The sequence below is a fragment of the Leishmania donovani genome, chromosome 33, assembly GCF_000227135.1.
Source record: "Leishmania donovani BPK282A1 complete genome, chromosome 33".
Taxonomy (NCBI): domain Eukaryota; phylum Euglenozoa; class Kinetoplastea; order Trypanosomatida; family Trypanosomatidae; genus Leishmania; species Leishmania donovani.
In genome coordinates, this window is record NC_018260.1 from 147,311 (window position 1) to 174,318 (window position 27,008).

Genomic DNA, 27,008 nt, shown 5'->3' on the forward strand with positions numbered 1-27,008 from the left:
CGGGCGGCTTCGCCTCCACCCAGAGAGAGTCGGCGTGTGTACTGGGCCCTGAGCTGCCACGCACCGAGAGGCGTGTCCACACATACACACACGCACACGCACCGTCTTCATGAGGGAGTGAGGAAGGCACTGAAAAGTAGAGAGGAGGAAAAGCCGAGCGCAAGGCTCACACTCGTGGGGGTTGCCAGTACGGAGAGGGGCAGAGTCCACAGGCACGCGGTGTGCGCCATGTGCTCGCCGGTGTTTCCGGGGCCATCCTTGAGTGGTCGCGTGTGCACGTGCATGCTTGTGTGTGTGTGTGTGTGTGTGTGTGCGCATCTATGTATATGTGTATGTAAAGTTGTGTTGCGAAACTGGTCTGCCGTGTGATGGCGGCGACGAGGAAGGAGAGAGGGAGGGAGGCGAGGAGCACGCCGCGCCTCTTCCTCGCCAACGCCTCCCCCGCCATCGCCCGAGCTCACATCAGTCCGACACAGAGGTGGGGGGAGGGGGCACATCGGCTAGTTTTCCTTGTACTTGCCGTACTTCTTGAACTCCTCAACGACCGCCTTGGTGGCGGCCTTGATGTCCACAATCGGCGCAGGATACGATGTGGAATATTCCTCTGCGTTCCCTTGGCCATTCCGTTTCCTCGAGTGGGTAACGGTCGCCTTGCCTCTAGCCCTCGCACAGTAACCCTCCCAGTGGTGCACGACGCTCGGCGGCACCTTCGCCAGCTCAGGCACCCACTGAAAGATGAATTTGCAGTCTGGGTCGAAGCGCTCCGACTGGCGGAATGCGTTGAAGGTGCGAAAGTACGGCTGCGCGTCCGCACCCTGGCCCGAGGACCACAGCCAGCCACCGTTGTTGTTCGCGGCGTCGTAGTCCACAGCCACCGTCGCAAACCACCGCTCACACTCGCGCCAGTCGATTCCCAGCACCTTGACGGCAAAGTTAGAGATGACTAAGCGGCAACGGTTGTGGCACCAGCCGGTGGCGGTCAGACACCGCACGGCGGCGTCGACGAGCGGTACACCGGTGCGCCCCTCCTTGAACGCCTCGAAGTGCTCTGCCTTCCAGCTCCACTTGAAGTTGTCGTACGACGGTTGGAACGGTGCATTCTGCTTCGGCTGCGTCGCCTTAACGATGTCCTGCTGGCCAATAAAGGAGTTCAGCTGCCCTTGCAAGAGCCGTGGGCGCGTGAAGGCCAGCATCGCATAGAACTCGCGCCACACAAGCTGACGAGTGAACGGGTGCCCAGTGCCGAGCGCCCGCACGCTGGCGTGCCACACCTCCCGCGTCGACACCGTGCCGCACTTCATGTGTGGGCTGAGGTGCGAGGTGCGGTCTCCTGCGATGTCGTCGCGGGCATCTGCGTACTGCTTCAGCCTCTCCACGCACGCTAATCGCTTCAGCCCCTCTGTGCGACCGCCGTGGTCCTGCACCTGCGGCATGTGCGCGTACACAAGCGCGGGATCTACCAAGTGATGCTCCATGCGCTTTTTTGGCTGCGAAACCAACATCGACTGCACCTTGCTCACGTTCACCAGCAGCGGTACCGCCACCCTGTGCGCATGCTCGGCCGTAAATTTGTTGTAGAACGGAGTGAAGACGCTGTACGGCTGCTCAGAGTTCTTGACTACCTCATCCAGAGGACGCAGCGAGTAGTCGTGAGGCCCTGTCACGCACACGATGCCCTGCTTGTCTGCGTAGGCGCGCAGCAGCCGATCGCGCGCGAGGGCAAAGGGGGTGTAGTCCTCGTTGAACCCAAGCACTTTCACCTCATAGCCGCTGTCTCGGATGCGCTGCAAGCAATCCTCGTCGCTGCCGCGTAGGCACACCAGTCCACCGTTGAGCTGCGCCGCGCCGTCCAAGTCTATGAGGGACTCGCAGAAGAACTGGAAAAAGGCGTCGCCAAAGTACGGGTTCCTCTTCTTGTCGCATTGAATCGGGTTGAAGAAGAACGCCGGCAGCACCGGGATGGAACGGCGCGCGGCCTCGTCGCAGAGCGCCTGCAGACCGGTGTTGTCCACCACACGCAAGTCGCGGCGAAAGAGAAACAGCGCCACCTCCTCACGAACCGTGTGCGACCTCTTTTCTGCCGCCGCCGAGCCGGTGGACGAGGAGCGACTGCGGCCACGCTTCATCTTGATGGATGCTCGTGCGGAAGCGGCGGCGAAGGCTGATAGGCGTGCACGACCTGCACCACACTGCGAGATCAGAAGAACGAGAGAGACGTACGTCTTTGCTTCGTGGTGTATGAGAGACGGTCAGGGCTGTCACGCCTTGGATACAGGGTGGGGATTGGGTCGGGGGCAAGCAAGAAGGTAAAGCAGCGCCCCACCGCTGAGTTTTTTTGTTGTGCTATGCAAGCTTCGCGTTCCTTCGTGCGCCGCCCTGCTTCCGGAGACGCATGTACGCGTTTGGCGTATGTATCGGTATGCTTGTGCGTATGGGCATGCGCGCCGGCACGGAAACGAGGACTGTTGAGGAGGAGAAGCAACAGTCAATGAAAGGTGGGAAAGCGGGTGGGGTGGGGGGAGGGGGGCAGCAGACTAGAGGTTGTACAGACAACACGTCTGAAAAGGTATTTGAGGCGGAATGAAGCAGGCAAGCCGTCACTCTCGTAACGCGGTAGCACGCATCCGTCAACCGGGCAACAGGGTGCACGACTGCTCGCGTCTCATATGTCGTCCGTGGAGGACGGCGGCTCGTCGTCGGCTGCACCTCTGCCGCGCTCGACTGCAGATTCAAATCTGCGCACTTTCCGAACTGCCGAGAGGACAGAAATAAGGGCCGCTATATGTCTTCCGCTCTGTGTGAGGTTCGTTGTTTGCTTCGTGTGGATCTTATCCGTTTAAAACGTTCTTGAGCAGAGGCAGGCAGAGGGAAAAGAAGGAAAGGGAAGAGGACGATGTGGCGGCAGCAGCAGCAGCGAGGTAGAAAAGTGCAACACCCGCTTCGCCTCCCTCACAAGCAAACATCACATGTCCAGACAAGGCGGCGCACACACAACTGGAGATATAAGTCCGGCCAACAGTTTGCCGACGCCGCAATATCCGATCCTGCTCCGTTCGCGGCCTTCCCCCCTCCCTTTCACAGTCCCTACTCGTTTTGCGCGCTGTTCGCGATGGGGATCTGTGCAGGGCGAGTCGCAGCAGCTCAGTGATATCATGCCTGCGCTGCACTCACAAGCAACGATGCAGCAGGCGATGAAGCGGGTACTCATCGGCCCTGCTGCCTTCGGCAGCCACCGGCGGGCCCTCTTCACCACGATGAGCGTGACGGGCTGCGACATTACAGCCCTCAGCTGCCGCGTGCACCTCCCCGCAGAACACGGCCACCAGCACACGCAGGCCCGCAAGAGGAGTGGCTGGTGCGCGCGTCACCGTCGAAGCAATCGGTGTCGGCTCTCTGCCGCCGTGGCTAGTGGAGGGTGTGGTAGGAGTGCGCAGTAGAAGCCGTTGCAGCAGCTCCACAAAGCTGCCAGAGGCCCCGGGGAAGTGTTTGGGCACTCGAACAATACTGGGCGACGACTTCACGCGTAGTAGCGGTGCTGCCTCGTCACCCCTGCTCGCGCACGCTGACGTGTCTTGTCCTTGTGCAAGCACCCTTGTAACTTCATCTGTCCAAGCCTGCATATCGGCCCCGCACTGGGGAGGCAGCAACAGAACACCCAGTGTTTCGCTGTACTCCTCCATCACAATACCCTTGCGTTGCTGTAAAACGCGTAGCTCCGGCGCGCCACGGGCACCTTCGCCGCCGGTGGCTGACGCGAAGCGGGCGCGACGCGCATTTCGAGAGCTGCGCAAGCGCACCGGCGCTGTCATGAGCTCCAGCTCTTGCACCTCCACAAGCGCGCCAAACAGCGGGAACAAGCGGGCGAGAGAGAGAGGCAGCACACCCGCTCCTTCGCTGCGCGCCGCCAACGCCGATGCCGGCACTGTGGCGCCCATACACTCGAGGCGAAGCTGAGAAACGGTGCCCAGCCTCTCTGCGACAATGCGGGCCGCCAGTGCCCACATGCTCGCCACGGAGAAGCTGAGAACGCAACGAATAGCCTGCTTGCGCTGGCGGCGACTCGTGCGCGAGGATCTAGTGCGGTCGGCAGCCGATTGTGCCGTCGCTACCGGCAGCTGGACGGTTTCAGGCGTCGCAGCTGCAGCTTTCGAGTCTGCCATGACGTCGCCCCGCTTACTAGACATCTGGGTGCTGCCATGCGCGTCGTTGACGCTGCGGCGAGCGGCGCGGAGACGACGGAGGGCACAACGCTTCTCTGTGGTGTCATTCAATGCAAACACCGACAACGGCGGGGTGGAACGTCCGAGTGGCTCCGGCGTTGGCTTTGACGCAGCCTTCGACGCACGTGCCGCTGTTGCAGCCCCTTCCTCATTTTCGCCTCTTCCACTATCATCACCAGTGTGCCCCGCGTGCGTGGCTCGTGCGAAACTACCGCAATCACCAGCCCCCGCCTTGTCGCCGGAGAGAGTTGTGTACCAGTAGCGCCTCAACGCTGAGGCCCGCGAGATCCCACGCGCGAGCCGCAGAATCTTTCGCGTCGTACACCGCCGTCGCCAGAAATCTCTCCGGGTTCGAGAAACCGTGGTGGAAGTAATCATCTGCAAGGGGAGCCCCTGCGGAGGCAGCCGTTTCTCCTCCGTCCGTACACGTTTGTGTGCACTCTTCTCGCCTTCGCTACCGGCGCCTGCGGCGGCACTGTGCGGTACGGACGCGGTGTCAGAGCGGCTGCGTTTGCGCTCCTCATCCTCCTGCTGCCGCTTAGCACGCAGCTCTTGGTAGCGTGACGTGAGAGTTGCAGAAACCGCCACTTCGCGTGCCCGCTGAATCTCTCTAGCCGCCGGTACCGCTGGGAGTTGCGTGTGCGTCTGGAGCACCGTTACGGCACAGGCTGACGCATTTCTTGATTGGTTAGAGGTCTTGCGGGGGCTCGAGGACGCAGTCCTTGGCCGCGCCGGCGGCTCTGAGGGCCTGTGGGATGCGTCAAGCTCCGACCCCTTCCTCCTTGCCTTCGCCTTCTCGCGTGCGGCAGACTCTGCCTTGTGGGCCTGCACCCCCAGCATGAGCGGATTCACTCCTCGCTCCACAGCCTCCACCATCTTCGACGGCGGCAATGCTGAAGACGTCGATCCATGGCGCCGGCGGACGACTTTCGCCAGTTTCGCGTGCTCTGGTGCGGCGACAAAGCCGCGGTGGCGCTCGAGGAGGTTGTCCAAGACAGAACCGGCATCCATGATCAAGTTGTTGGTGTGCGCGCGTGCTTGCGCGCACAAGTCTTCAATTGCTTTGGTGGGACGCAGCTGGCCTACAGCTGTCCTTCCCGTCTTCGCTTCCGCGCCTACTCGGCAAAAGCGGCTGCTCCGGTCGCGGGTGGCCAACGCGGTGCGGGCAAGCGTTCCTCGGCAAAGCCGCAGCAGTAACTGGATGCTGAAAAAAGAAGCAGGCAGATTCAAATGACGGTAAAGACGTGTGCGAGTACGCAGAGCACAAGAAAGGGCGGAGAGCGGCATATGGGACATGCGGGGCGTATGAGCCTAGAAGAGTGGCAGTGAGCCGCGCGGTGGCATGTGTGACGTCAGCTCGTGAGATCCCCCGAATGCGCAGCGACATGCCCTCTGGCGGCCTTTGCCGTCAAAGTAGAAAAGCACACGTTTGGCGTGCAAACAAAAGTGTGTGTGTGTGTGTGTGTGTGTGTGTGTGTGTGTGAAGCTATCGCCGTGTAGTGGGCACAGTGCACAACAGACGCTGGCGAACTCCAGATAAATCGATCACGTCGGCGGTGGAGAACGGAAACCACCATGTCGACACGCATTCTGCTCCTCATCCGCTGCGTCTGCGCCTCTGCGCTAAACCTGCGCAGGAGCCTCCTCGGCGTGCAACGGGCTTTCACCGTCGAGGGAGGGAGAGGGGTCTCCGGAACGTCATGGGTTCTTTACACAAACGGCAGGTGCACGGGCATGTGCGTACGTATGCGCGCATGCTTAAGCGTTGCCTCACACCCTGCACGTGTGGAAGCCACTCCGCGGCCCACGTCACGCGTACCACTGTATGAGTTGTACCGGCGAGCACGACAGCGGATCGTAAAGCAGCGTCTCGAGCTCCCGCATGGCACGTCCTTGCCCAAGGTCAAACACGCGCTGATGGCGACTGTGGGCTCGCTTTCGCGGCAGCTCGTCTCGCTGGAGCAATGTGCTGCGGCGAAGAAGATCATCCGCTACCTCAGGAGGGGCGAGCAGGTAGGTGAGTGCGTCAGAAGCAGAAGCGGTGTCACCGACCAGAGAGGCGGCAGTCCAGTGGACGCCGTGCGCCGCCACGGGTAGCGCATGTTCTTCCTCGTTGTCGAGAGCGGCAAGAATAGGGCCACCGCCAGTCCCGCTCGTCGTTGGCGGAAAGCAGCACCACACAGGTGCCACCATGCACCCGAATCGCTGTGCGAAGAAGGCAGATGATGTCACAACGCCGATGCGTGCCACACCCGGTATGCACAACGCGCCGCGTCCTCTGCGCTGCAACCACCGGTACTGCAGCAGGACCGTCCCCACGCTGCAGTGCAGGGTGGGGAGCTTGTGATCTGTGTGTGCCGCCCGCACAAAGACACGACACGCCGCATTCGAGACATTCCCATAGTATTTCAGTATGTGCAGGTACGAGGGAAGTCGCGCACACACCGGCGCCGCAGCGGCAGACGTGCCGTCCGTTGGCGTGCGACTGCGTTTTGTGCCATGCCGTACAACCCGGCCCTTTTTTGGTGTGGGTCGGCTTCGCTGCTGCCGCCGCTGCTGCGCCGCTGCTGAAGGGCGGGACAGCCCGTAGTCCAGAGGGTAGGCAGGACGGCCTAGCAAGTGAAGGAGGGTGACGCGATCCTGGAAGCCAAGCGCACGGCACCGCCCGCGTGCGGCGGCACCGCTAAGCGTTGTTTCAGTCCGCGGTGGAGCCATGAGAAGAAACCCGAAGAAGCGCCGAGCCAGCTGGAAGTGAGCGCGACGCGCCTGCCACGACAGTAGGCACCTACGTCGAGGCGAAGGGGTGGCCACGGCACGCTCCACGCCTAGGGATGCGGCAGACCTAGCGGCGGCGTCACGGATGCGGGTGCACGCGGCACGTCTCCTGCTCTCAGGAACGCGGTAGAGAAGCGCAAGGCGCCACGCGTACGGGGCCGCCCTTCCTTCCCCGGACCCGTTGCGGTGCGAATCTGACAGAAACGGAGAGGAGAAGCTGGGAAAGGCCACGAGGGAGAGGCGCGACGAAGCCCGCTGAGGGCCATGCGCAGCAGTCCTTGGCCCTGCAACCGTCGCACCGATTCTTGGCGCGTTTTTTCGGGGTTGAGACGCGGACGATTTTCCCCGGCGAGCGCGGGGGTTACAGCGGGGGCGAAATGAACGCAACTGCAGCCGCCGGTAGACACGGGCGCAGCGCTGGAGAGCACCCTGGAGCGTTGAGAGCGCCTCCGGCTCCGACTGGGAAGAGGGTGCGCAGGGGTCGCAACGCCAGTACTCAAATGCAGAGGCGCGTGCCGAGCTCAGCGTGCACGGGTTCCAGGATGAGACAAGCTGAATTCGCAATTGTGTCATAGCGCGGCTAGTGAAGTGCACCGGGCCTTCACTGAAGAGAAGCACCTCCATGGAAGCGACTGCGGCTCTGGCGCGAAGTGAAGCAACCAGCACCACTGGCACCACACGCGTGTGACGAGAGAGAGTGCTGACAGAGTCGCGGCGCTGGTCGGCTGCCTTCAAGGCGGCATTCTCAAGGCATGCAGCACCTGCACACCACATGTGTCCATGCACGACGGTTGCACAAGTTCGTCGTGTGCGCTGATGGCGCGCCGTCGGAGAAAGCGCAAAGACCACCCCCGAAGGTGCGGCACCCACGCCCTCCACATCAGGATGCAGTCCGAGTACTGCAAGAAGGCTGGTCAGCGCAGATGAGACAACAGACGCAGCTTCATGCGGTAAATTAGGTGAAGTGCATACTCCACCACTGAGTGGCCACTTCTTCCGCGGCGTCAGCACGTACACGCAGTGATGTGAAAGGTCCGCCAGCATAGTTGCGGCTGGGGCAGACGCAGTCAGCAATGCATGTGAGTGTGATGGGTGGGCATTCCCTGCAGTGGGGCTGCAGAAGAGCCGCCGGCGATGGTGCACCGCGAGCGCGGTCGCCCAACGCTGCAAAAATCGATGATCCTTTCGCGTGGGCTCACACGGTATGGCGACCCGAGTCACGCATGATGCACAGAGGCGCAGACGCCTTGCCCGTCGCGTTTCACATGGCGCGGTGGAGCTGAGCGCTGCATCACCGCCATGGTGCGAGGGGATCGATGATGTCGCTGTCGTCAGCGATACGTGCGTGACGCCGGGTTGGACGGCAAGAAAAACAATACGGTAGTGGAAGCGCTTCACCAGCCGCGAGTGCGATGGAAGCCACTGGGTCACCACCTTGCGGGCAGCCTTGATGAGAGGCGGGCGTGCTTTGCGCGCCGGAGTTGAGGCCTTGGGCGGGTGTCTTCGACTCCTGCAGCAGCGGCAGAGCCCAATCGGCCGCCCGTACTCGAGTGCTAGCTGCCGAGCGAGGTGCCGCCGTCGAGCCACCGGCCGCCGGCGGTGCCACAGCCGACGCCGACGACGCAGCCAGAGGGCCCACTGCGCGTGTGACAAGAGGCGTTGACGGGTTCGCTTGATGCGCAGTCGGCGCAGCTGGGCTTGCTGCTGGGGAGTGAGGGCGGCACTTTTCTTGGCGGCGCGCCGCGAGACGTCGTCGGCAGAGCTGCAATGCGATCCCAGCTCCGTCATCCAGAGGTAGGTGCGGTCGCGAATCTCCTGCGCGGAGAAGCCCATGGCTCCTAGCGGGGCACCGCTACGGCTGCCGCTCGTGGCTAAATGTGGAAGGCCACCGGCAAGGTCGTCGGCATCGCTCCTGGCCATCTTTTTTGTTTTGCGTGCCATCCGCTGCTCTCGTTCTGCCCGTGCCTTGATCTCTTGAAGGACGCGTGACACCGGCACATTCGCGGAGGCAGGGCGGCGGTACGCGGGTGTCACCGCGGCCACGCGTATCATAGGAGGAGAAGAGGTGACGGCTTCTGCCTCACTCGTAGCGGTGTGTGTCGCCGATGAAACGGAGGCCGACGTCGGACGCGGCTTGCGTTCTGCGGATGTCGGCCGACGAAACACAAGGGCCGTAAAGGCGGCAACATCCGCCTGGCGCTCGTGGAACAGAGCCGCAGCATCCATGTTGTATTGGCGTGCAAGAATGTTGCAGACTTCATGGCCAGAGAGGTGCATAAGTCGCGCACCGAGAGGACGAGGGAGAAAAAGAGGAAGAGGAAGAGGGTTGAGGAAAGGGGATACAATGGGACGGGCGCGGGTAGGCGAATTCCTTTTTAGGCCACCTCACACGTTTCGCACGAATGTCGCCGTGCTTGGAGGCGGCCGCAGCGACGACGGTGACGTGTTGAGCGGAGGGAAGAAAAGAAAGGCAGCAACGGAGGATCAGAAAAGGGGAAGAAGAGCAAGACACTCACCCCCTTTCATACGTCGCTTGGCCTTTTCGTGTGTCGTCCGCACCCACATCCACGCCGCGCATCGTCATGGGCGAAGACACATGTATGGAGTATGCTAGAGGGATCAGAAAATGTGGGCAAAGAGGTGGTGGGGCAACACAACACATACACGTCAGCGTGTGTGTGCAAGAGCAAACATCACAAGAACCTCAGCAGCGTCACTTCCCCCTTTCCTCCTCAAAAGTCCTCAAAATCACGTTGGTGTGCACTCGGCCGCAGCGTTGCGCCAATACATCGTGACAGGAGGCGGTCCATAGTGCTGCCACTCCTCCAGAAGGGCAGCCATCTCGGCAGCACGCGGGATCCCCAAGTGCTTGCCAGAGGATGTCACGATGAACACTGGCAGCAAGCGCTTCAGCTTTTCGTGGAAATGAGCTACCACCTCGCGCAGCAATACTGCTTCAAGCTGCCGTTCGACTGCGGTCCCCTGCGGCACAGCAGTCTCAGCGGAGGGTCGGGGGGTCTTCAATGCAAGCTGTGCCAGCGCCGAAGCGCGATACTGTACGCATGTGTACTCGTAGCAGCGCAGCAGTCCGTCCTCGCCGATGGACTCCAGCTTGTCCGCGTCGCTCACGTAATCTCGGACCGCCACCCAGCTGCTGCTTTTCGTCGCTGCCTCCACGCCCTCGCTCAGCGCGGGCACAAACCAGCGCATGCCCCGCTTCACCTCCTTCGAGTACGAGATGGCATCCAGTGAGGTAAGCAGGAGCTGCGCCACCTGCTGCACCACCTGCTGCGCACTTCCTTCTGTCTCGCCGGCGTTGGCACGCGGCAGAGGGACACAAAAAAGACGTGGGTCCGTGCTCTCTGCGTGGGCCACCAGCGCTGCCGCCTCGGCAGCAGCGAAGGACTTCACTCGGTGCAGGAGAGCGCCAGCGACGTCGTACTTGTGGTCTGCCACGTCGTGTAGCATGCCCACTAGTATAATCCGGTACAACATACCGGCTTTTTCCGCGGGCGCCACAGTCGCGGCGGTGTCCATGAGGTACAGCAGGATCGCCTGCTCCGTCACCTTGCGCATATGGCCAAGGCCGTGCGAAGCATCACGGCCAGCGCAGGCAGAGGCAACAAAAGACGTGCAGCGGTCCCACAGCTCGTAATGCAACGCCTCCATGGATGTGAGGAATGTGTGGGGGGGGGGGGGTATGAGGGAAGAAAGGGGAAGAGGACGGAGGTGGGCCCGCACTGGGGTGCGGAGAGAGGGACGAGTGCAATCACTCCTGCGCCGTGGACGGCGTCCCTGTTCCTTGACCTTGTCGCTTCCTAAAGCACCCACAATGTGTGACGCCGACGTAGTCGCGGCGTGTCTGACTTTCCGCCGCCAACGCACGAGGGGAACAGCGCGACGCGGATGAGCGAATAACGCGCACAGAGCCCAAACATCGCAGAAGAAAAGGAGGGAAAAGGGGAAGGAAAGGAGGGGGAGAGGGACGGTGTGGGGCAGAGTGGGAGCACGAAGTGCATCCCCTGAGCAACGCACCGCGAGAGAGAGGCAGGAGCAGAAGGCTGCACGATTATGTTTGCCGCGCGCGCTCCATCACACGGCCTCAGCTGAACGTGCCGAATGCCACCCGACATGCAGACAACGAGGAGCTCACGCATGTTGTGGGGTCGGCCAGTGCCGCCGCTTCCACCCCCTCCTCTCCCTCCCAGATATGTACATCCCTGATGGCAAGAAAAGGTCAAAGACGGACAGTGCCGCCACGTGTGTGTGATCCTCTTTTGGGCGCCTCTGTGCCGCTGCGCTCCCTCCCGTCAGCACAGCAGAAGAAGGAGACATGCGCCCATGGGCACATGCATTGGTTATTTGGTGACCGACAGCACGCCAACCACCCTGCGAGTGGCTGTGCTACGCGTCCTCGGCACCGTCCTCCATGCAGGACAGCAGCTCCATGTGCTCCGCCGTCGTCACGCCGCAAGCCTCCAATTCCACCGAGTACCGTGCCAGAAAAGACATCAAGGCGCCGGCCTCACCAGCGCGCGACAGCCACTCTGCTCTCCACCGCAGAAGCTGCACGTAGTGCTCCTGAAAGCAGCGCACCACGCAACGGCGCACAAGCGGGTCCACAACAAAAGGCAGCTGCATCAGTGCGGCTTGCTCGCGCACGGCACCGCAGCACTCCGCGTGCCGCGTGCCGTGCGCCAAATCCTCAGCGGCGTTTACCGCTCGCACATGTCGACCACGACTGAAGACGAGGTACATGCGCAGCCCGGTCAAGAGGGGGTGGTTGGTCGGCATGAGCATCTCCAGCTCTTCCAGGGTGCTTGCGCAGAGATGGATGAGCTCGGCGCTCACAGTGGAGCCGAGGCCTCTCGCCACCGTTGAGTAGGCGAACGCCTCCAAGCGAAGCCGCAGTCGCAGAAAGTGCGTAGGCAGAAGAGTCCGGGCGACGCACGCGTCGAGGTCGACGAGGTGTCGCACCGCTTCCACCACCGGATCACGCGCGTTCTCTGTGGCTTCGCCTTCGCCCTCACCCTTGGCCAACCGCACTACGACGCCATCCAGCTGACGCTGCAACTGAGCGGCAGCTGAGCTCCTCTCTTCGGTGACGCCGTGTACCTCACAAGTCCTTCGCCGATGTGGGCAATTCTCCTCATGCCGGAACACGGTGGTCCTTTTCGACGCACCAGCCGCTGCGAGCATACTGGTGAGAGCCTCAGGTTCCCCCTGGATGTCTGGCTCATAGATAAGCTGTCCGCACTCGCCGCACACATGCCCACGTAGCAACGCGGCCTTCTGGGTGCACAAGAGGCAGCGGCACTGAAATCCAAGCGTCTCCGACAGCTCCTTTTGCGACACCGTCAGAGCTGTAGTGGCAGGCACGTACGACACCGTGATCTCCTCTCCGCTCTCGATGGTCCGCAGTGCAACGAGTGACGCGACAACACCGTCGTCGCCGCTTCTGCATAGATGCGTGGGTGTCCTGTCCAGCACGAGGATCGCGTTGGGGACGCACGCGTGGTTGAGGTGGCGCAAGAACGGGAAAAGTGCCTTCACAGACACATCGTTCGCGCTCAGAGAAGCGCATGCAGCCACGCCACAGTCACCATCACCTCTCTTCAGCCCTGCATTGACGCATCCGTGCTGCCCATTGCACGGCTTGTGCCGCCACGATCGGGGTGGCGGTTCAATGCGAAATTCATCAACGCCTCGCACGTCGAGAAGCAGCTGAGGCACGGATGGAAGATATGCATGCACCGCGCCTCCGCGCCAGCTCCGCGCTCTGCGTAGCGGCGCGCCGGCAGTGATGTTTGTGTCGCACGGGCTTCTTTGTTCTGCGGCCTCCGCCGGAGGCTTTGTGGCCTTGCTGGCCTGCATCTGCTGCACGCACGAGGCAGACTGAAAGGCAAAAGCATCGCGCATCACCCGTTCGGCCCACTGGTTCAGGCCGCTGCGCAGTAGATCCGGGAAGCGGGCCAGCAGACTAAGAAGCTGCGCTGCCGCGCTGCGATCGCCATTTTCTGTGATGAACGGCGCTGCGTCCTTACGATGACGTGTCCAAGCGATCGGCTCATTCGCTGCTTCCTCCGCCACAGGCGCGGTCGCCGCACTGCTGTGGCAACGTCGCACACCTTCCCTCCAGATCGGCGTGCTGTCCTGAATGTGCTCTTCGGTGTTGGCGACGGCGCTCGTCGTCTCGGAGCCGCCTCGGCAAAATATGCGTACCTCCGTGCCGGCCACCGTGGCAAGTGCCGCCTCTCGGGCGAGCAGCTCTCCCTCTCCGAGAGTGCCGATGGCCACCAGGCCACACCCAGCGACGCTGCGGGACGGATCGATGCTGAGCTCTAGATGCGGGTGCAGATAAAACTGCGCGCGCGAGGAGGACAACGGCGATGCGCCAAGAAGCGCAAGCAGGAGGGTACGAATACGATGGAGGCTGGTCTGGTCAGTAGGAACGGAGGCAATGTGCGATGCGGTGATGCGGGCCACCTGCTGAGCACCGAGAATTTCGTGCACCGCACCAAGAGCAGCCACTGCCGCTGCGATTTCTGTGTCTGCTCCCGCTGTGGGCTCGGCCGCTGCTGTTAGGGTCCGCAGAAGTGTAATCGATGCGAGCTCGACGCTCGCCTCTGCGTACATGCGAAGAAGCGCACTGATGTGCCCACCGGTGAGGTGGACAGAGGAGCTGGCCTTGAGCGGAATGCGAGACTTGACATCACGCCACGTGTCGCTCAACGCGGCCATGACGCTTCGCTCGGTGCCACCACAGGCATCCGCAGCAGCGCCTGGCAAACTCGGCGCAGCGCAGAGGTGCGAGAGCACAACATCAATTAGCGCCCCTCTGTCATCGTCATCGCTGAGTACGTCACAATCTAATTCCAGCACTGCGGTCAACGCTGAGCGAGTGAGCTGTGGTGGAGGGGCGGGGAGCAGCGTAGAGACACGGCAGTCCGCCAGCGCCACCGTGCTGCAGTAAAGGCGGCGCCAGCTCTCCTCGCGGGCATCGTCATCGGCCTCCTCGTTGAACGGCGTCAACGGGTGAGATGGGCCGCGTCCGAGTGGTGCGCTTGGAATCTGCCGCAGAATGGCTAACAGATCGCCGTCCGAAGGAATCGCCACACGCTCGGCAACCCATCGGCACACAAGAAGCGCAAGACAGCAGCACAGGAAAGACGCTTCGGATGCGTGCACACACAAGCTCTCCCCGTCACCAAATCGGGCGCCTTCTCGGAACAATGAAGTGGTGGATGGCGGCGCCGGTGGGGTGCGCAAGCCGCTGGCCACCGCAGAAAGCAAACGTAGCAACGACGACAACATCGCCGACGATGGTAGGGGTGGCTCCCCCGCAGGGAGAATCGCCGCGCTAGGTGAGGCGACATCCCAGTCCCACGTGGCGCGGCGGTCCGCATGAGCAGTGTTCATGTAGGCTGGTTTGGTGATGCTATGTCACCGGCATCCCTCATGTTTGTTGGTCAGCCAAATAAGTACCGGAGGGCTGCTTCCTTGGGCTTGTCGGCCGCGGCGACAGAACGAGAGAGTGAGAGGAGAGGCGGGGGTGGTGGTAGGGCGACAAGCAAGGAGAAGCGTGCTCAAGAGGTACGGGAACACAAGCGCCGTCACATCCGTGTCACCACGAATGTGACCAACAAGCAAGACGAAAAGAGGCTTCCGTCTTCTGGTTCTTTGGCGTGTCGGATTCATCGGAAAGGGCGGCAAAGGAGAAAACAGCAGAGAGACGCAGAGAGGTGGGGGGAGGTGAGGAGAGGAGGGAGGAGAAACAGCCGTCCAAGCGAGAGCACGGTTGGGAGAACACAGCGCCCTCGTCACCCCTTCCAGGGAGCAAAACAAAAAAAAGGCATGCGAGCAGACTTGCCCTCAGCGCTCCGTGCCTCACGTATGATGTGCGCGCCGCCTGACCTGCTGCATTTCTTGTCGTTGCAGTGCTGCGTCCGTATAAGATCCCTGTCCGGGTGTTTCACGTGTGACAGCAGATGTATAAGCATTTTCTGGCTTGATGTAGCATGCATCGCTGTGTCACTACACGAGAGGTTGCACATTTCGTCCGGGGGAAAGGGGGGAGGGAAGGGTTGCACTGTTTTCAGTGCATCATCCAGCGCACAGGCGACTGGGGATAAAGGGAGGGAAGACGAAGAAGAGGAAGGAGGAAGGGGCGGCAGTAGTTATGATGGATGAAGAGGATGCTTGGGTTTCACCCAAACCCCACAGAGCAAAAAGAAAAAGAAGTAAACCACACAGGAGGTGATGGCATGTCAGAGGGAGACGGTGAGACAAAAAAAGGAGAAGAGAAAACGGAGAAGAGAAAAGGTGCGCGTTCCTGACTTTCTGCGAGACCGCGAAAGCAGAGCACCGACACACGCAGACAAGCATACATAAGCACACAAGAATTCACACCGGATGCGGAGGCAGACAGAGGGTACAGGGATTGTTCGCCTCGCTCCTCCTTCTACTTGCCAGTGTGCTCTTCCTTTGCTCAATTTTTCGTATATGTGTGAATCTGCGGCCCCGCTTCGCTCGTGTAGCCCGGACATCTTCTGGTCACCTTGTCGTCACGGCTACGCAGCAATACGAAAGCAACACGGAAAGCGAAAACCGAAAGCGTGCTGAGCCCTGCCCGCGCAAGCGAAGGTGAGGCCGCTCAGCTGGCGTCGCCACAAGCTCTCAGGGTCTTGCTATGAAAGCGCGTGCGCCCGCAGATGCAGAGGTACACAGCAGCAGTCGCTAGGTCATCTACGGCCTCGGAAGAGCCGCCATCCAAGCGGAGAAGAAAAGCAGAATAAAAGAAGGCTGGGCTTAGTACCAACAGTGGCGCCCCGCCCCGCTTGTGACGGGTCGTGCACCGGTGGCGGCCCTTTCGACCACCTCTACAAAACCCAGATCCTCCTCCAGATCCTCCAACGCTTCACTTCCGCCCTCACACGCGATCCGGCGAATCGCCAAAGGTTGCGAGCGGCACATGGAGAGAGAGCCACGCCAAGAGGGCTGAAGAGGCGAATGCGCTGCGATGCGGCGTGGGTACGTCCTCCTCCGCTGCTGGGCAACAGTGAAGCCGCATGCACGGGGATTCGCAAGATGCCAACTGAAAACAATAGGAGCCTCCGCGTGCGCGTGGGTCGGCCGGTGGCAAGGGGAAGGAAGGGAGGGGTCTGGCAGAGTACAGCAAAGAGAAATAATACTATGTTGCCTTCTTTCTGTTCACGCCGCAACGAAGTCGGGGCACATGCCGCCACTCCGCGCAGAGTCTCGCAGGCCGTGCAAACACGCGCGCACACAACGCCGTCTGCGATCCACGGCGTTGCCGCTACGAACAACACGCCAGGGAAGCGGGGTACCTGACAACGCGGGCCCAGCGCCTGCAAAACGCAGGAGAAGACAGAGCGGGGAAGAGGCACGAGAAAAGGACGGAGAAGGGAAGCGGAAAAAATAGAGAGGCGGCACAAACAAGGCCAAGGCTGGCAAGTGCACAGGAGAGCAGTTCGAATAAGAATAGTTAGAAGGACGGAAGGGAAGGGGGACGGCGCCAACGAGCGCCGCGCAGCCAACGGGTGCACTAGTTCTCCATCTGTATCATAATTTTCATGTCTTTCGGGTCTCGGTTCATCGCGCGCTCGTACGCCTTCACGCTGTCCTTGAACGCGAACTTGGCGCTGATCAGCGGCTTCACGTCCATTTTGCCGGAGCTCAGCAGGCGGATGATGCGAGGGTACACGTTGCGGTAGCGGAACGCCGTCTGGAACGTGATCTCCTTCGCCTGCGCCATCACAATGTCCACCGGCACGGGCTCCACCGGCATCCCCACAAGCACACAAGTCGCACCAGGCGCGGCGTGCTCGTAGATCAGAGGGAACGCCGATGCCGCGCCACCGCACTCGAACACAACGTCGCAGCCGTTGCCCTCCGTCGCCTCCGCAACGGCGCGCTTCAGCTCGCCCTCCCTCGACGTGTTCACTGCGCGTAGGCCAGGGTAGCGGCGCGCGATCTCCAGCCGCTCGTCGCGCGAGCCGCAGATGATCACCTCAGAGCACCCGCCCGCAAGCGCGGACAGCGCCGTCACGATCCCGATCGTGCCGCACCCGATCACGAGGCCCACGTCGCCTGGCTTGATGCTGGCCTTCGTCGCCGAATGCATGCCAACGGCGATCGGCTCGCACAACGCGCCTTCCTCATAGCTCACGTTGTCAGGCAGCTTGAAGCTCAGTGCGGCGGGGTGGATGATGGTCGTCGACATGCACCCGTGCACCGGCGGTGTCGCAAAAAACGTCAGCTCGGGGTCCAGGTTGTACAGACCGCTCAGCGTCTGCGCAGAGTTCCAGCGTGGAATGCCCGGCTCCAGCGCAACGCGGTCGCCTGTCTCCAGGTTCTTCACCTCAGCGCCCACCGCTACAACCGTGCCGGACGCCTCGTGGCCAAGGACCATCGGCTTCTCCACCACGAAGGGTCCGATATGGCCGTGCTCGTAGTAGTGCACGTCGCTGCCACAAATGCCCACGCTGTGGATCTTCACGCGACAGTCGTGCGGGCCGAGCTCGTCGCACACATCCACCTCGCGAATTGTCAGCTCGCCCTTCTTCTCCAGCACGAGGCTCTCCATGAGGACCATTTTCGGCGCGGAGAACGGTGGTTGGGGGGAGTGAGAGATGAAGAGAATGTATGTAGGTTGCGAGAGAGCCTGTGGGAAAAAAAGTGTTGCGGTGAAGGAGAAGAGCGGCTGCTTCCTAGAGTAGGTAGGCGGCGTGTGCGTGGGCGCGTGTGTTGGTGTTGTCAGGAACCATGAGAAGCAGGAGAGAGGGAGAGAGAAAGTAGGGGGGCAACAGAAGGCGTGACGGAGAGCAGTGGCGGGCAAGGCGGCATGCAGCACAACATTAACAGCGGAAGGGGCAGCACGCGGGAGAGAGAGCACGCTACTGCACCTCGACACAGCAGGGGAGCACATACACAGGGCGCTGAAAGTCACGTCTGCAAGGCAGAGCGGCCCCCGCGGATGTGATAGAAAGCGAGCATCAAATCAGTCTCCGCAGACGCCCTTACGGTGAATCTCCTTCGCTGCTGTTGTTGTTTTGTTTCCTCGGTCCTCCCATGTAGGCGGGCCTGCGCATCTCGATGGTGGCGCAGACAGTCGTCTGCACGCGTGGAAACACCTTTGTGCTTCTTAGAGGTTGTATTGTGACTGGGCAGCGCCTCTTGTCCCTCTCTTGCGCTCGTATTTCGATGTGTGAAGCCGTCTGGGCCTTCCCGCGCGACTCACGGAATAGCCGCTTGCACTCCCGACCGGCGCAGCGCCTGCACATCATCGCTTGAGAGTCTTGCACACCCGGCATAGGACACATAGCGAAGAGAGGTGGACGTCGCCAAGAAATCGAGGGGGCCGTGTACATCCAAGCTCTCCATGTTGAGCGCCTGGAGCCGCGGAAGCTTCTCCACCCCGTGCAGTGCGCGCATGCTGGTGATTCTACGGCACCCCTTCACCGAGAGGTAGCGCAAGGCGCGGCAGCCGCCCACCAAGAAGTGAAGCGTGTGCACCGCGGTGGAAGATAGGTCCAGGTATTCGATGTGGCCACCCTGCTCGATTCCCTGCAAACCCTCCACGGTGAGCGCCGTGGCGCCGGTGACGGCGAAGACTTCGAGGGCAGCGCACTTGCCAAGACGGCCCACTCGCGTCAGGGTAGGGCATCCGTTCGCCACAATCTTGCGAAGGCGTGGCGCATGCTGGAGGCCCTCCAATGACGTGGGCAACAGTTCCGTGCAGCCCTCCAAGTAGAGCGCCGTTAGCCTCACGCAGTCGGCGAGGAAGTTGACGTCCGTGATGGGCATGTGAGAAAGGCAGAGGACTTCCAGCTGAGGCAGGGCCTGGATGCCTTGGAGTCCGTCGACGTCGAGATGCCGGCAGCCACTCAAGTCCAGTGAACGGAGCGAACGGCACCCCCCGCCGAAGTTGGCGACCGTCGAGACATTGGTGTTCTTCAACGACAGCTCCGTGAGAACGGCGGCGTTCTCCAGACCCATCACAGAGGAGTGTAGCACACGCTTGCACCCGTCCACGCGCAGTATGCGCAGCGCCGGGGTAGACGCAAAGTGCGAGAGACCGCTCACTCGTGTGTACTCCATCGCCAGCAGCTCAAGACGAGGAAGATGCTCTAGCCCCGCGATGGAGCTGGAGCTGATGCCGTTGCACCGGGTTAGGAGGATGCGGCGCAAGCTGCGGCACCGAGCAAAGTTCTGCAAGTTCCTCACCTCCTCCGTGTAACAGAGTGACAGCGTCTCAAGCCGTGGCGCCCTCTCCACGCCGCGCAGCTCCTCCGGGCGTCCGCCGCCGCGATCCGGCACAATCGCGAACGACGGCGGAAAAAGCGACAGTCGGCAGGCGTGCAGCAGCAGCTCGCGTAGAGCGGGGCAATCGCCAAAGAAAGAGCAGTCGTCGATAACAGCCCTCTCCAAGTGGACCACCTCCAGGTGAGGAAGCCGCTCCACCCCGCGTAGAGCGGAGCAGGCAAGCGGCACTTCAGAGATGAGATGCAGCTCTCGCAACACAAGCAAGTCGTCGAGGTGGATGTGGCGCAGGCGCGGCGCGTCGAGCCAGAGCACTTGAAGCACCGGATACACGGTAGCGGTGACATGCACGTCGTCAAGCCCGACAGAACAGGGGCTACCGCCAGCACCCTGGCCGCTGCGAACGCTCACATAGAGCTCTCGCAAGCGCTCCAGAGCCGGTGATCCTCCCTCCCTGTCGATCTCCGGGTGTGCTCCACGGTTCACAACGCAGAAAAGCGGCGCCGCAGCGTCCGCCACGGCGCCTTGGAGGCTCAACACCTGCAGCGGCTCTGTGAACATAGCAGCATGGGCGGTGAAGGCATCCAGCACCCCAATGACCTCAGAAGCGTCGTGCGGTTTGCACTCGCTGTGTACATCCGACGCCGCGCCTTCTGCCATGACTGGGGCCCATGGACGTGTGGCCACACTCAAAACTAGCAAATTCTTGCGATCGCGCAGCACGCCAATGCACCATCGCCACGCCGCCGCCCATCCTGGCGGCAGCAGCGACTCCGTTACGAAAAGATGAAGCTCCTGCAAATCCAAAAGGCCGCCGCCCTCGCTGTCAGGGCACAGCTGATGTGCTAGCCACGGTATGTGCTGCTCTGTCAGATGTAGCGCGAGAGGCCGCGGCTGAGGACCTGACGCGTTTCCCAGCATCAACCACGGCGGGTCTACTTCGTTCATCCTGCGCACCACGCCGTACCCCTTGTTGCGCAAATCCTGCAGGTGCACACGAAAGTGGTACTCCGCAGCAGGGTCGCGCCCTGCGTGCCCGACTTCACCGACAGCCACGACGCCCGCGAGCCCCTCAGCGTTGAGTATGTGTGCATGATCCCTCGATCCGTCCAGGTTGAAGACCAGCTCCGGCATCGCCGCGCCGTGGCTCTCCTCGTCCTCGTCCTCGTCCTCCTTCCAGCCACCCTTCGGCGGGGTCACAGAGTCAGTCAACAGAGGTGGGCCGGGTGCTGCACCGCCCTCTGCCCTGGGTGGGGTGCCGTCGGTGCGCCTCGTTCTGCCGGCGTCTGCCTGCAACGAAGGGGCGGCGGCGGCGGCAGTGGTGCACACAACGCGGTCGCCTTCACTGCCTTCATCGTCTATAGCGCGTAGTGGCGCCGACGGCGACCGCACAAGCAAGAACTCGGCGGCGCTGGTGCAGATGGGCTGGCGAGGTAGGCGGTGGCGGTGCTGCAGCCAGGCACTGACCCATCCCCGCACCTCTGCTGTGTCTAGTCGAGTCTTGTTCGTGCACAGCAAATGTGCGGTGCCACTCACATCCTCGACAAGAACGGGCAGCGATGCATGGCCGTAGTGTGGATGGTGCTGAAGGTCGGTGACTGTGTCCCAACGGTAGGGTCTCTCCACCTCCTGTGGTGGGCTGGCGAGGGAGCTGTCCATAGCCGCTGTGACGGTAGACGACGGAGTATTGGCGCGAGAGGGCTGTGAGAAAGAGGCCAGCGTGGCCTGAAGCTGCTTAGACCGCGGTGCACCTGCGCTGCGCGCCCACTCTCGCGAAATCGCACTGACGGCATCGTCCAGCAGCTTCCGCGTTGCGCTGAAAGCCTCGGTAGGTCGCTTCTCTAGAATAGGCAGAGGCGGCGGTGTCAGCTGAGCGCCAGAAGCAGCCTTGGCTCTCATGTCCCCTGCGCCCCCGGATGTCTCAAAGGCTCCGCCCGATCCGCCTTTGCCCTCAACAGCACCGCCGTCGAGTCGGTTCTGCTTTGGCCGCAGCACGTCGCAAAAGACGCCGTCGACGCAAATGCGCGAAAGCACGGTGCGACCACCGGAAAGGCGAGGCAGCACGAAGGCGTGGTGGGTGCATGTGAGGCGGTGCAGCCACCCCTCGCGCCACGCCCAATCCAGCAGCAGCGATTGCCGCTCACAGTGCAGCAGAGCACTGCCATCGAGCAGGCGCTCGCCCTTGGCCAGCGTCGGCCGGTATGGTGGGAGGAGCGGGGTACGGCGTGCGACTGGTACGCTCCCAACGTACTGCCGCTCTTGCCCATCCAAGCGCGCATACGCGTCCCGCACAAAGCCCTCCGCGTCGCTCTCCTGAATGAAGGGGCAGACGCTCATAGCGACCTTCGCGATCATCCATCGCCACCCCAGCTGCTCGAGTCGGCGCCGCGACGCAGGGGCTACGGCACGCAGCGTGGCGTGTGCTGCGGTTGGAGGGTGCGTTAGGTAGCCGAAAATGATATCCCAGGGAACTTCGTCGCCCTTGTGCGCAGCAGGGGCCGACAGAAGCGGCGGGGGCACCGCATCTCCCAATGGGCCACCTGTTCCCGACTCCACACCGTGGTCTTGGTCCGAAGAACCGACGGCCTCCCGCTCGTGGGGTGGCGCGTGCGGATGAGCCGCAGCATCGACCTGCAAAGCGAAGTCCTGCACTTGCCGAAGAACCAGCTCCTGGATGTCTAGCGGTACCGTGAGCTTCCCAGGCACGCCACCCAGCTGCTGCCGCGCATCTGGCTGCAGTGCCCGCTGCGCATCTATGTACTGCTGGAGCAGGTTGCAAAGCGCGTCAGCTGGTCTGGGCAGCGAGCGCTGTCCGTTCATGAGCGCGCCATCGACAGTGACGTGAGCTGGTGTATGCATCTCTGAAGCAGCGATCGCCCTGTGCGGCAGTGGCATCGGCGCCTTCAGAGGCGGCGGCAGCGAGGAGAGCCCCGAGCGCACCGCAGCCGGAAACGTCGCTTCGTCGCGGGGGGTGAAAGTCAGCAGCGACCGTTGACTTGCGGAGTCCCGCGCATCGTTGCCGCCGCTGTTACGCTGCGGCGCCGTCTGTGACAGCACGCTGCCGATCTCGGAGGAGTGAAGTTGCAGCGTTATCCTGTGCGCCCTGCCGCTGTGATTGAGATTAGAGCCGTGGATACTATGGGGCGCGGGCTGCATTAGTGGGCTGAGTGGCGCCGCCATGTCGATCGGGGCGCCGAGGGGCACGGTGTAGGTCGTCGCGAACCCGATCTGTGCGTCACTTGGATGCCCCTCGTAGGCGGGCAATCGTGAAGGATGCACGCTTTGGGGTAAAGACCCACTAGGCCCGTTTAGCTGCAAGGACGCTGGCGGCCGCGTCATGAGCACTCCCGAGTCGCCGACGACTTGCTCTGCTTCACTTGGCGCCGCCTGCTTATCTTGGCGCCACCCTCCTGCAGTGCCGCGCCATGAGCAGGGAGCGCAGGCCGTGGCCGGGTGTGGCACCGTCATGGCCGTAACAGGAAGTGGGGTGCGGCTCGCCCATCCCGCTCGAAGTGACTTGTCTGGTGCAGTCCACGATATCGACGTAGCCGTGCTTGTCGCAGCCACCTCCGCTTCCGGCAATGATGTGGCACGGTTAAGAGACGCTGTGCTCCCTGTCGAGCCAGTAGTGCTGGATGCTGCGACAGAGGACCATGGCACCGACACCTGGCGTAGCGAGAACGCATTTCCTGCCAGCCGCTGAAGCCCCACAAGCGCAGGCATAGACACTTTAGAGTGCTCGGACGCGGCAACGGTGTTCGCCGATTGCGAAGCAGACAACTGTGCGAGCCAGTTTGTAGTTAGAGAAGCACCGCTGGTGCCAGCAGAAACGGACGGCACCTCAGACGTGGACAACATGGTGCGGGAAAGGAATGGCGATGTAGCGGCGCATGGCGGACTGTGTGGGCATTGCGACGAGGAGGTACTCATTCTAAGCTGCTCGGAAGCGAAACACGGTACGGGCGAGGGGTCAGAGAAGCAGCAATGTGGTTGTACGCGGCTGCGGGGTGGCCTGCACCAAATGTGTCGTTGAAGTCAGTATGCGCGTGTGCGTGTGTGTGTGTGTTGAGACGGGGGTCTCCTTCCCCGAGGATGGCGTGCACCCCACCTCAAATGGACGGCAAATATGGTCCTTTCTTTGCCTTTTCTGTCGTTGTGAGGATGCGGGGCTCTACAAGCATGGAAGGGTGGTTAAAGCGGAGTGCGCAAGGCAACGCTTGCGAATAAGGAGAAAAGTGTTTAAACTGGCGGGTAGACTGGACGACGTCTCCGCGTTACGACTGCTTGTGAGCGTGATGTAGAGAAAGGAAAGCTGCCGGCAGTCGCTGCACCGCGTGGGGTACGAAGGAGGGTGTGAGGGGACCACGGCAGCTGAGCAGAAGGGCGAGCAAACACACAGGTGCGTGCTGCTTTGCAACTCCGACAGACAAGAGCGACCGGTTTTAAAAGCACAGCTGTAGAGATGAGCAGACGGTTGCGGATGTGAGGAAAGGAGGGGGACTGTGTCATTGACACGGACGAGGCGTGCGTGTAGCGGCAGTCCTCCGTAGGAAAGCAAGAGTTGCCGACGCACGCACCCCTGTGTGCTTGTTTACGACGACGTTCTGACGACCTTGGTGAGGGGCGGGGGCAAGAAGTCCGCAAGCGGCATAGGGAAAGAGGAAGGAAGCAATGAAGTGTTTTGAAGGGAGGGCCTGGTAGCAAGCATGGCAACCACTCGCGACACACAACCAGCTGCGCAGGCACAGCGATTACGCGCGCATGAGCAGTTGGCAAGCACAAGGCGGCGGAAACAAACTTCGCCGGCAGCATCACCACTCTCCACGCGCGCTACTCGCCGCAGTGGTGGAAGTTGACAGAGGCGCCTGTTGTTGCGCCGGCGAGCCCTCATGAGCATGGTGCGTGTACACAAGTGCCTTCACGCTCAGCAGCTGCTCTGTAAAACGGTGCGCACCTGTTCCCAGGCATGCCCGTGGTGTGTCACTGGAACCGATGTGATCATCTTCTGCATTTTGCCTCCTCTTGATTTCCATCTGTTTGTGCGCTTTTGTGTCCGGCTGGGGCGGAGGGAAGGGGGCATGTTCGCGTGGCCCGCGGCTGCTCATTTTCACTCTGTTATGTTACACGATTCGTTGCATTCCTCACCGTTTCGCCGCGGGCGCGGTGGGAGAGCACACCACCACACCTGTGGGCCCCTGACCCTCAATCCTCTGGGCAAATTAGACCACGGAAAAGGGGATGGGCACTGCCGTCACGTTGCCCACACAGCCCACATCGGCGAAATGGAGGTGCTGCTCTTAGTGAGCATCGCATTCGTGTCTCCAGTGGCTCACCATCGTCAGTCGCTGCTCTCCCGTGAATACCACTGTCCCTGGACCATCCACCCGCAGCTCTGTAAATCCATCCAGTCCCAGCCGAATGTTCAGCTGCGTGACAATGTCTGTGGGACATGGCAACAGAAATGTGCTTGAAAAGCCTGCTGACGCGTCGTGCCGGCGAGGCAGGAGGGAGGCTACGGTGTACCTTGGCAACGGAGCGGCAGCCGCCGCCGCGGCCCCGCTTTGGTCGGCCTCCGTTGACGGAACTGTGAAGGTTTGTGCGTTGGCCAGCCGCTGCACATCGAGCGGGAAGCATGCCACCACGTACTCCTCCACCTTGTTGTTGGAGGTCAACGTGCGCACGATGGCGCGAACGGAATGCACAGTTGCAGCACGCGAGATGCCCCGAGACGCCTCATACGCTCTCAGTACCTCCAACGATGGCGGAGGAAGATACACCAGGTGCGACAACCGAAGAGAGCCGCTGACGTCCAGGGAGGTGTCCAATGCGGTCCACCGGTACGGCTCGCCGTCCTGGACGGAAGCCTGGAAGAACGTCTCGCGCTCCGCCGCCAATACCTCTCTCATCGAACCAACGAAGAACGTATATGAAGACGGACTCACCTGAGCGGATTTGTGCACAGTGATTGGGCGCGCTCCCACGCGAAGGGAAAAAAGAAAAGAGACGCGAAGAAACGCGCTGTTCCACGTGCTTCGGTTTCACCTGCGCCTCAGAGTGCGCGACGCTTCAGCGGATCCAAGGCGCTGTGTCGAGCACTGCCTGACGCCTTTGAGAGCGAAGCTGGAGAACGGGGAGAAAGAAGGGCGCTCTTTAGGCAGGAGTGGAAAGAAACGAGCGAGCGACGCAAGGAGAGTAACAGCAAGAGCAGCGCATCGTCGCCATATGCAGGTCCACAGAGAGCGCGCGAAAGCGGTGTGTGTGCGCGCACGCAAGACTGAGAGAGAATAATGCTCTGTGACGCGCTCAAGAGGGAGGAAGCGAGAGCGGATGGCGTGCGCCGGTTCAAGCGCCCCATTAGAAAATATTTGATCAATGTTTGCACTTCTTCGTTGTGAGGAGCGCACAGAAAGAGCCGCTGCCCGCCGCTTGCCTGCCAACATGCACGAAACACGTCCACAAACTTACACCACCGCTCACACAAGCCTTCGCAAGTCGTGCCGGCGTGCGGCCGTACGTCCATGCGCATGCATCTTCGCGCTCGTTTTATGTGTTCTTCCACGAGAGGGAGGCCCAACAGCAGCACAAGAAGTGTTCTCGAGACACCGGCGGAGGGGAAAAGGAGGAGGGGGCCACGTAGAAAGGAGGCAGGGGAGAAAAAGAGGGAGTCCGAAGCGCGTGCGCACCTCAGCCCTCCGCGATTTCCGTCTCGCTCTTCAGCGCCCCCTTTCGCCCAATCGCTTGGTGTTCTGTCGAACGCACGTGAAGGGTACTATGTCTGCGGTTGACATTTCGAGCAGAGAGATCGATACGCTCTCGAATACGCGAGCGCAGGCGCGGTAAAGACTCCGAGCGAAGGGTGCTAGACGCAGCGCTGTCCCTCACCCGCTTCCCAATGTCGAGCCGACAACGGGCCGCCACATCACCTGAGAAGAGAGGCGGATACATACATGTAGATACACATCTACACGCACATACAGAGATGCAAGACGGCACCAAGAGGCACAGAAACTAGATGCGCAGCCCTACGCACTCAACATCCTACAGATCAGCATACACCAAACATCAGTACGCCATCAGCGCCGCTACTTCTGCTGAAGCAGGAGGGGGGCACACCAACGCCCAGGCGGCAGCACTCAACAGTGAGGTGGGATGCGCAGTGCGAGTGAGGGTACGAGAAACAAAGAGTGTCGGACAAAGACAGAGAAGTTAGAGTAACTGGCAAGACAGCACAGACGCACGACATGATGGGCGCGAAAAGGACAGAAGGGGCATTGAAGGAAGCATGCGAGCACCGGTGGCTCGGGTGAGTGCGTGGGTGCGTGCCGACACACAGGCAAGACGTTGTCTTGCGCAAACGTATCGGCTACTGATAACTCGGCAGACTCTAACGTGGTCCATGGCTTCCGCCTCTCTTCCCTTGCCTTCATGCACACACCATCAGCTGGAACGCGTCCTTGACCAAGCATGACGATAACCGACACTCATCACATTGTTTTCTTTCGTTGTCGCTTTCTCCACTCCAGTGCACGAAAAGCGTCTGTTTTCCTTCCCAGCGGGTGCCCGCCCTCTGCCGTCCAGCACGAGCTCCAGCGCCACCCCACCCCGGCATGTCGCAGGCCCCATCCCGCCCTGCGAAGCAGCGGTGCGCGCACGCGGTACAGCAATGCGTCGGCCCAGTCATCTCAGCACCGCCTCCGCCTCAAGCCCCGACCACCACTACCGCCGCCGCAT

At 61.6% G+C, this 27,008-nt stretch overlaps 8 protein-coding genes across 8 annotated transcripts; all 8 read right to left on the reverse strand.

Moving 5' to 3' along the window:
• Nucleotides 1-500: 500 nt before the first annotated feature.
• LDBPK_330480 (deoxyribodipyrimidine photolyase, putative) lies at nucleotides 501-2,126 on the reverse strand (the record flags this gene model as incomplete). Its single annotated transcript, XM_003863824.1, has 1 exon — nucleotides 501-2,126. The coding sequence occupies one exon, from the start codon at nucleotides 2,124-2,126 to the stop codon at nucleotides 501-503; it is 1,626 nt and encodes a 541-aa protein (XP_003863872.1).
• Nucleotides 2,127-3,167: 1,041 nt separating this feature from the next.
• On the reverse strand, nucleotides 3,168-5,516 carry LDBPK_330490 (hypothetical protein, conserved; the record flags this gene model as incomplete). Its single annotated transcript, XM_003863825.1, has 1 exon — nucleotides 3,168-5,516. The coding sequence occupies one exon, from the start codon at nucleotides 5,514-5,516 to the stop codon at nucleotides 3,168-3,170; it is 2,349 nt and encodes a 782-aa protein (XP_003863873.1).
• Nucleotides 5,517-6,029: 513 nt separating this feature from the next.
• On the reverse strand, nucleotides 6,030-9,272 carry LDBPK_330500 (hypothetical protein, conserved; the record flags this gene model as incomplete). The annotated part of the gene is made up of 1 exon (XM_003863826.1): nucleotides 6,030-9,272. The coding sequence occupies one exon, from the start codon at nucleotides 9,270-9,272 to the stop codon at nucleotides 6,030-6,032; it is 3,243 nt and encodes a 1,080-aa protein (XP_003863874.1).
• Nucleotides 9,273-9,743: 471 nt separating this feature from the next.
• On the reverse strand, nucleotides 9,744-10,664 carry LDBPK_330510 (hypothetical protein, conserved; the record flags this gene model as incomplete). Its single annotated transcript, XM_003863827.1, has 1 exon — nucleotides 9,744-10,664. The coding sequence occupies one exon, from the start codon at nucleotides 10,662-10,664 to the stop codon at nucleotides 9,744-9,746; it is 921 nt and encodes a 306-aa protein (XP_003863875.1).
• Nucleotides 10,665-11,399: 735 nt separating this feature from the next.
• Nucleotides 11,400-14,414, reverse strand: LDBPK_330520 (hypothetical protein, conserved; the record flags this gene model as incomplete). The annotated part of the gene is made up of 1 exon (XM_003863828.1): nucleotides 11,400-14,414. One exon carries the CDS (start codon nucleotides 14,412-14,414, stop codon nucleotides 11,400-11,402), a length of 3,015 nt encoding a protein of 1,004 aa, XP_003863876.1.
• Nucleotides 14,415-16,560: 2,146 nt separating this feature from the next.
• LDBPK_330530 (d-xylulose reductase, putative) lies at nucleotides 16,561-17,610 on the reverse strand (the record flags this gene model as incomplete). The annotated part of the gene is made up of 1 exon (XM_003863829.1): nucleotides 16,561-17,610. The coding sequence occupies one exon, from the start codon at nucleotides 17,608-17,610 to the stop codon at nucleotides 16,561-16,563; it is 1,050 nt and encodes a 349-aa protein (XP_003863877.1).
• A 641-nt stretch (nucleotides 17,611-18,251) lies between these two features.
• LDBPK_330540 (hypothetical protein, conserved) lies at nucleotides 18,252-22,745 on the reverse strand (the record flags this gene model as incomplete). Its single annotated transcript, XM_003863830.1, has 1 exon — nucleotides 18,252-22,745. One exon carries the CDS (start codon nucleotides 22,743-22,745, stop codon nucleotides 18,252-18,254), a length of 4,494 nt encoding a protein of 1,497 aa, XP_003863878.1.
• A 1,829-nt stretch (nucleotides 22,746-24,574) lies between these two features.
• LDBPK_330550 (hypothetical protein, conserved) lies at nucleotides 24,575-25,183 on the reverse strand (the record flags this gene model as incomplete). The annotated part of the gene is made up of 1 exon (XM_003863831.1): nucleotides 24,575-25,183. One exon carries the CDS (start codon nucleotides 25,181-25,183, stop codon nucleotides 24,575-24,577), a length of 609 nt encoding a protein of 202 aa, XP_003863879.1.
• Between the last annotated feature and the right edge of the window lie 1,825 nt (nucleotides 25,184-27,008).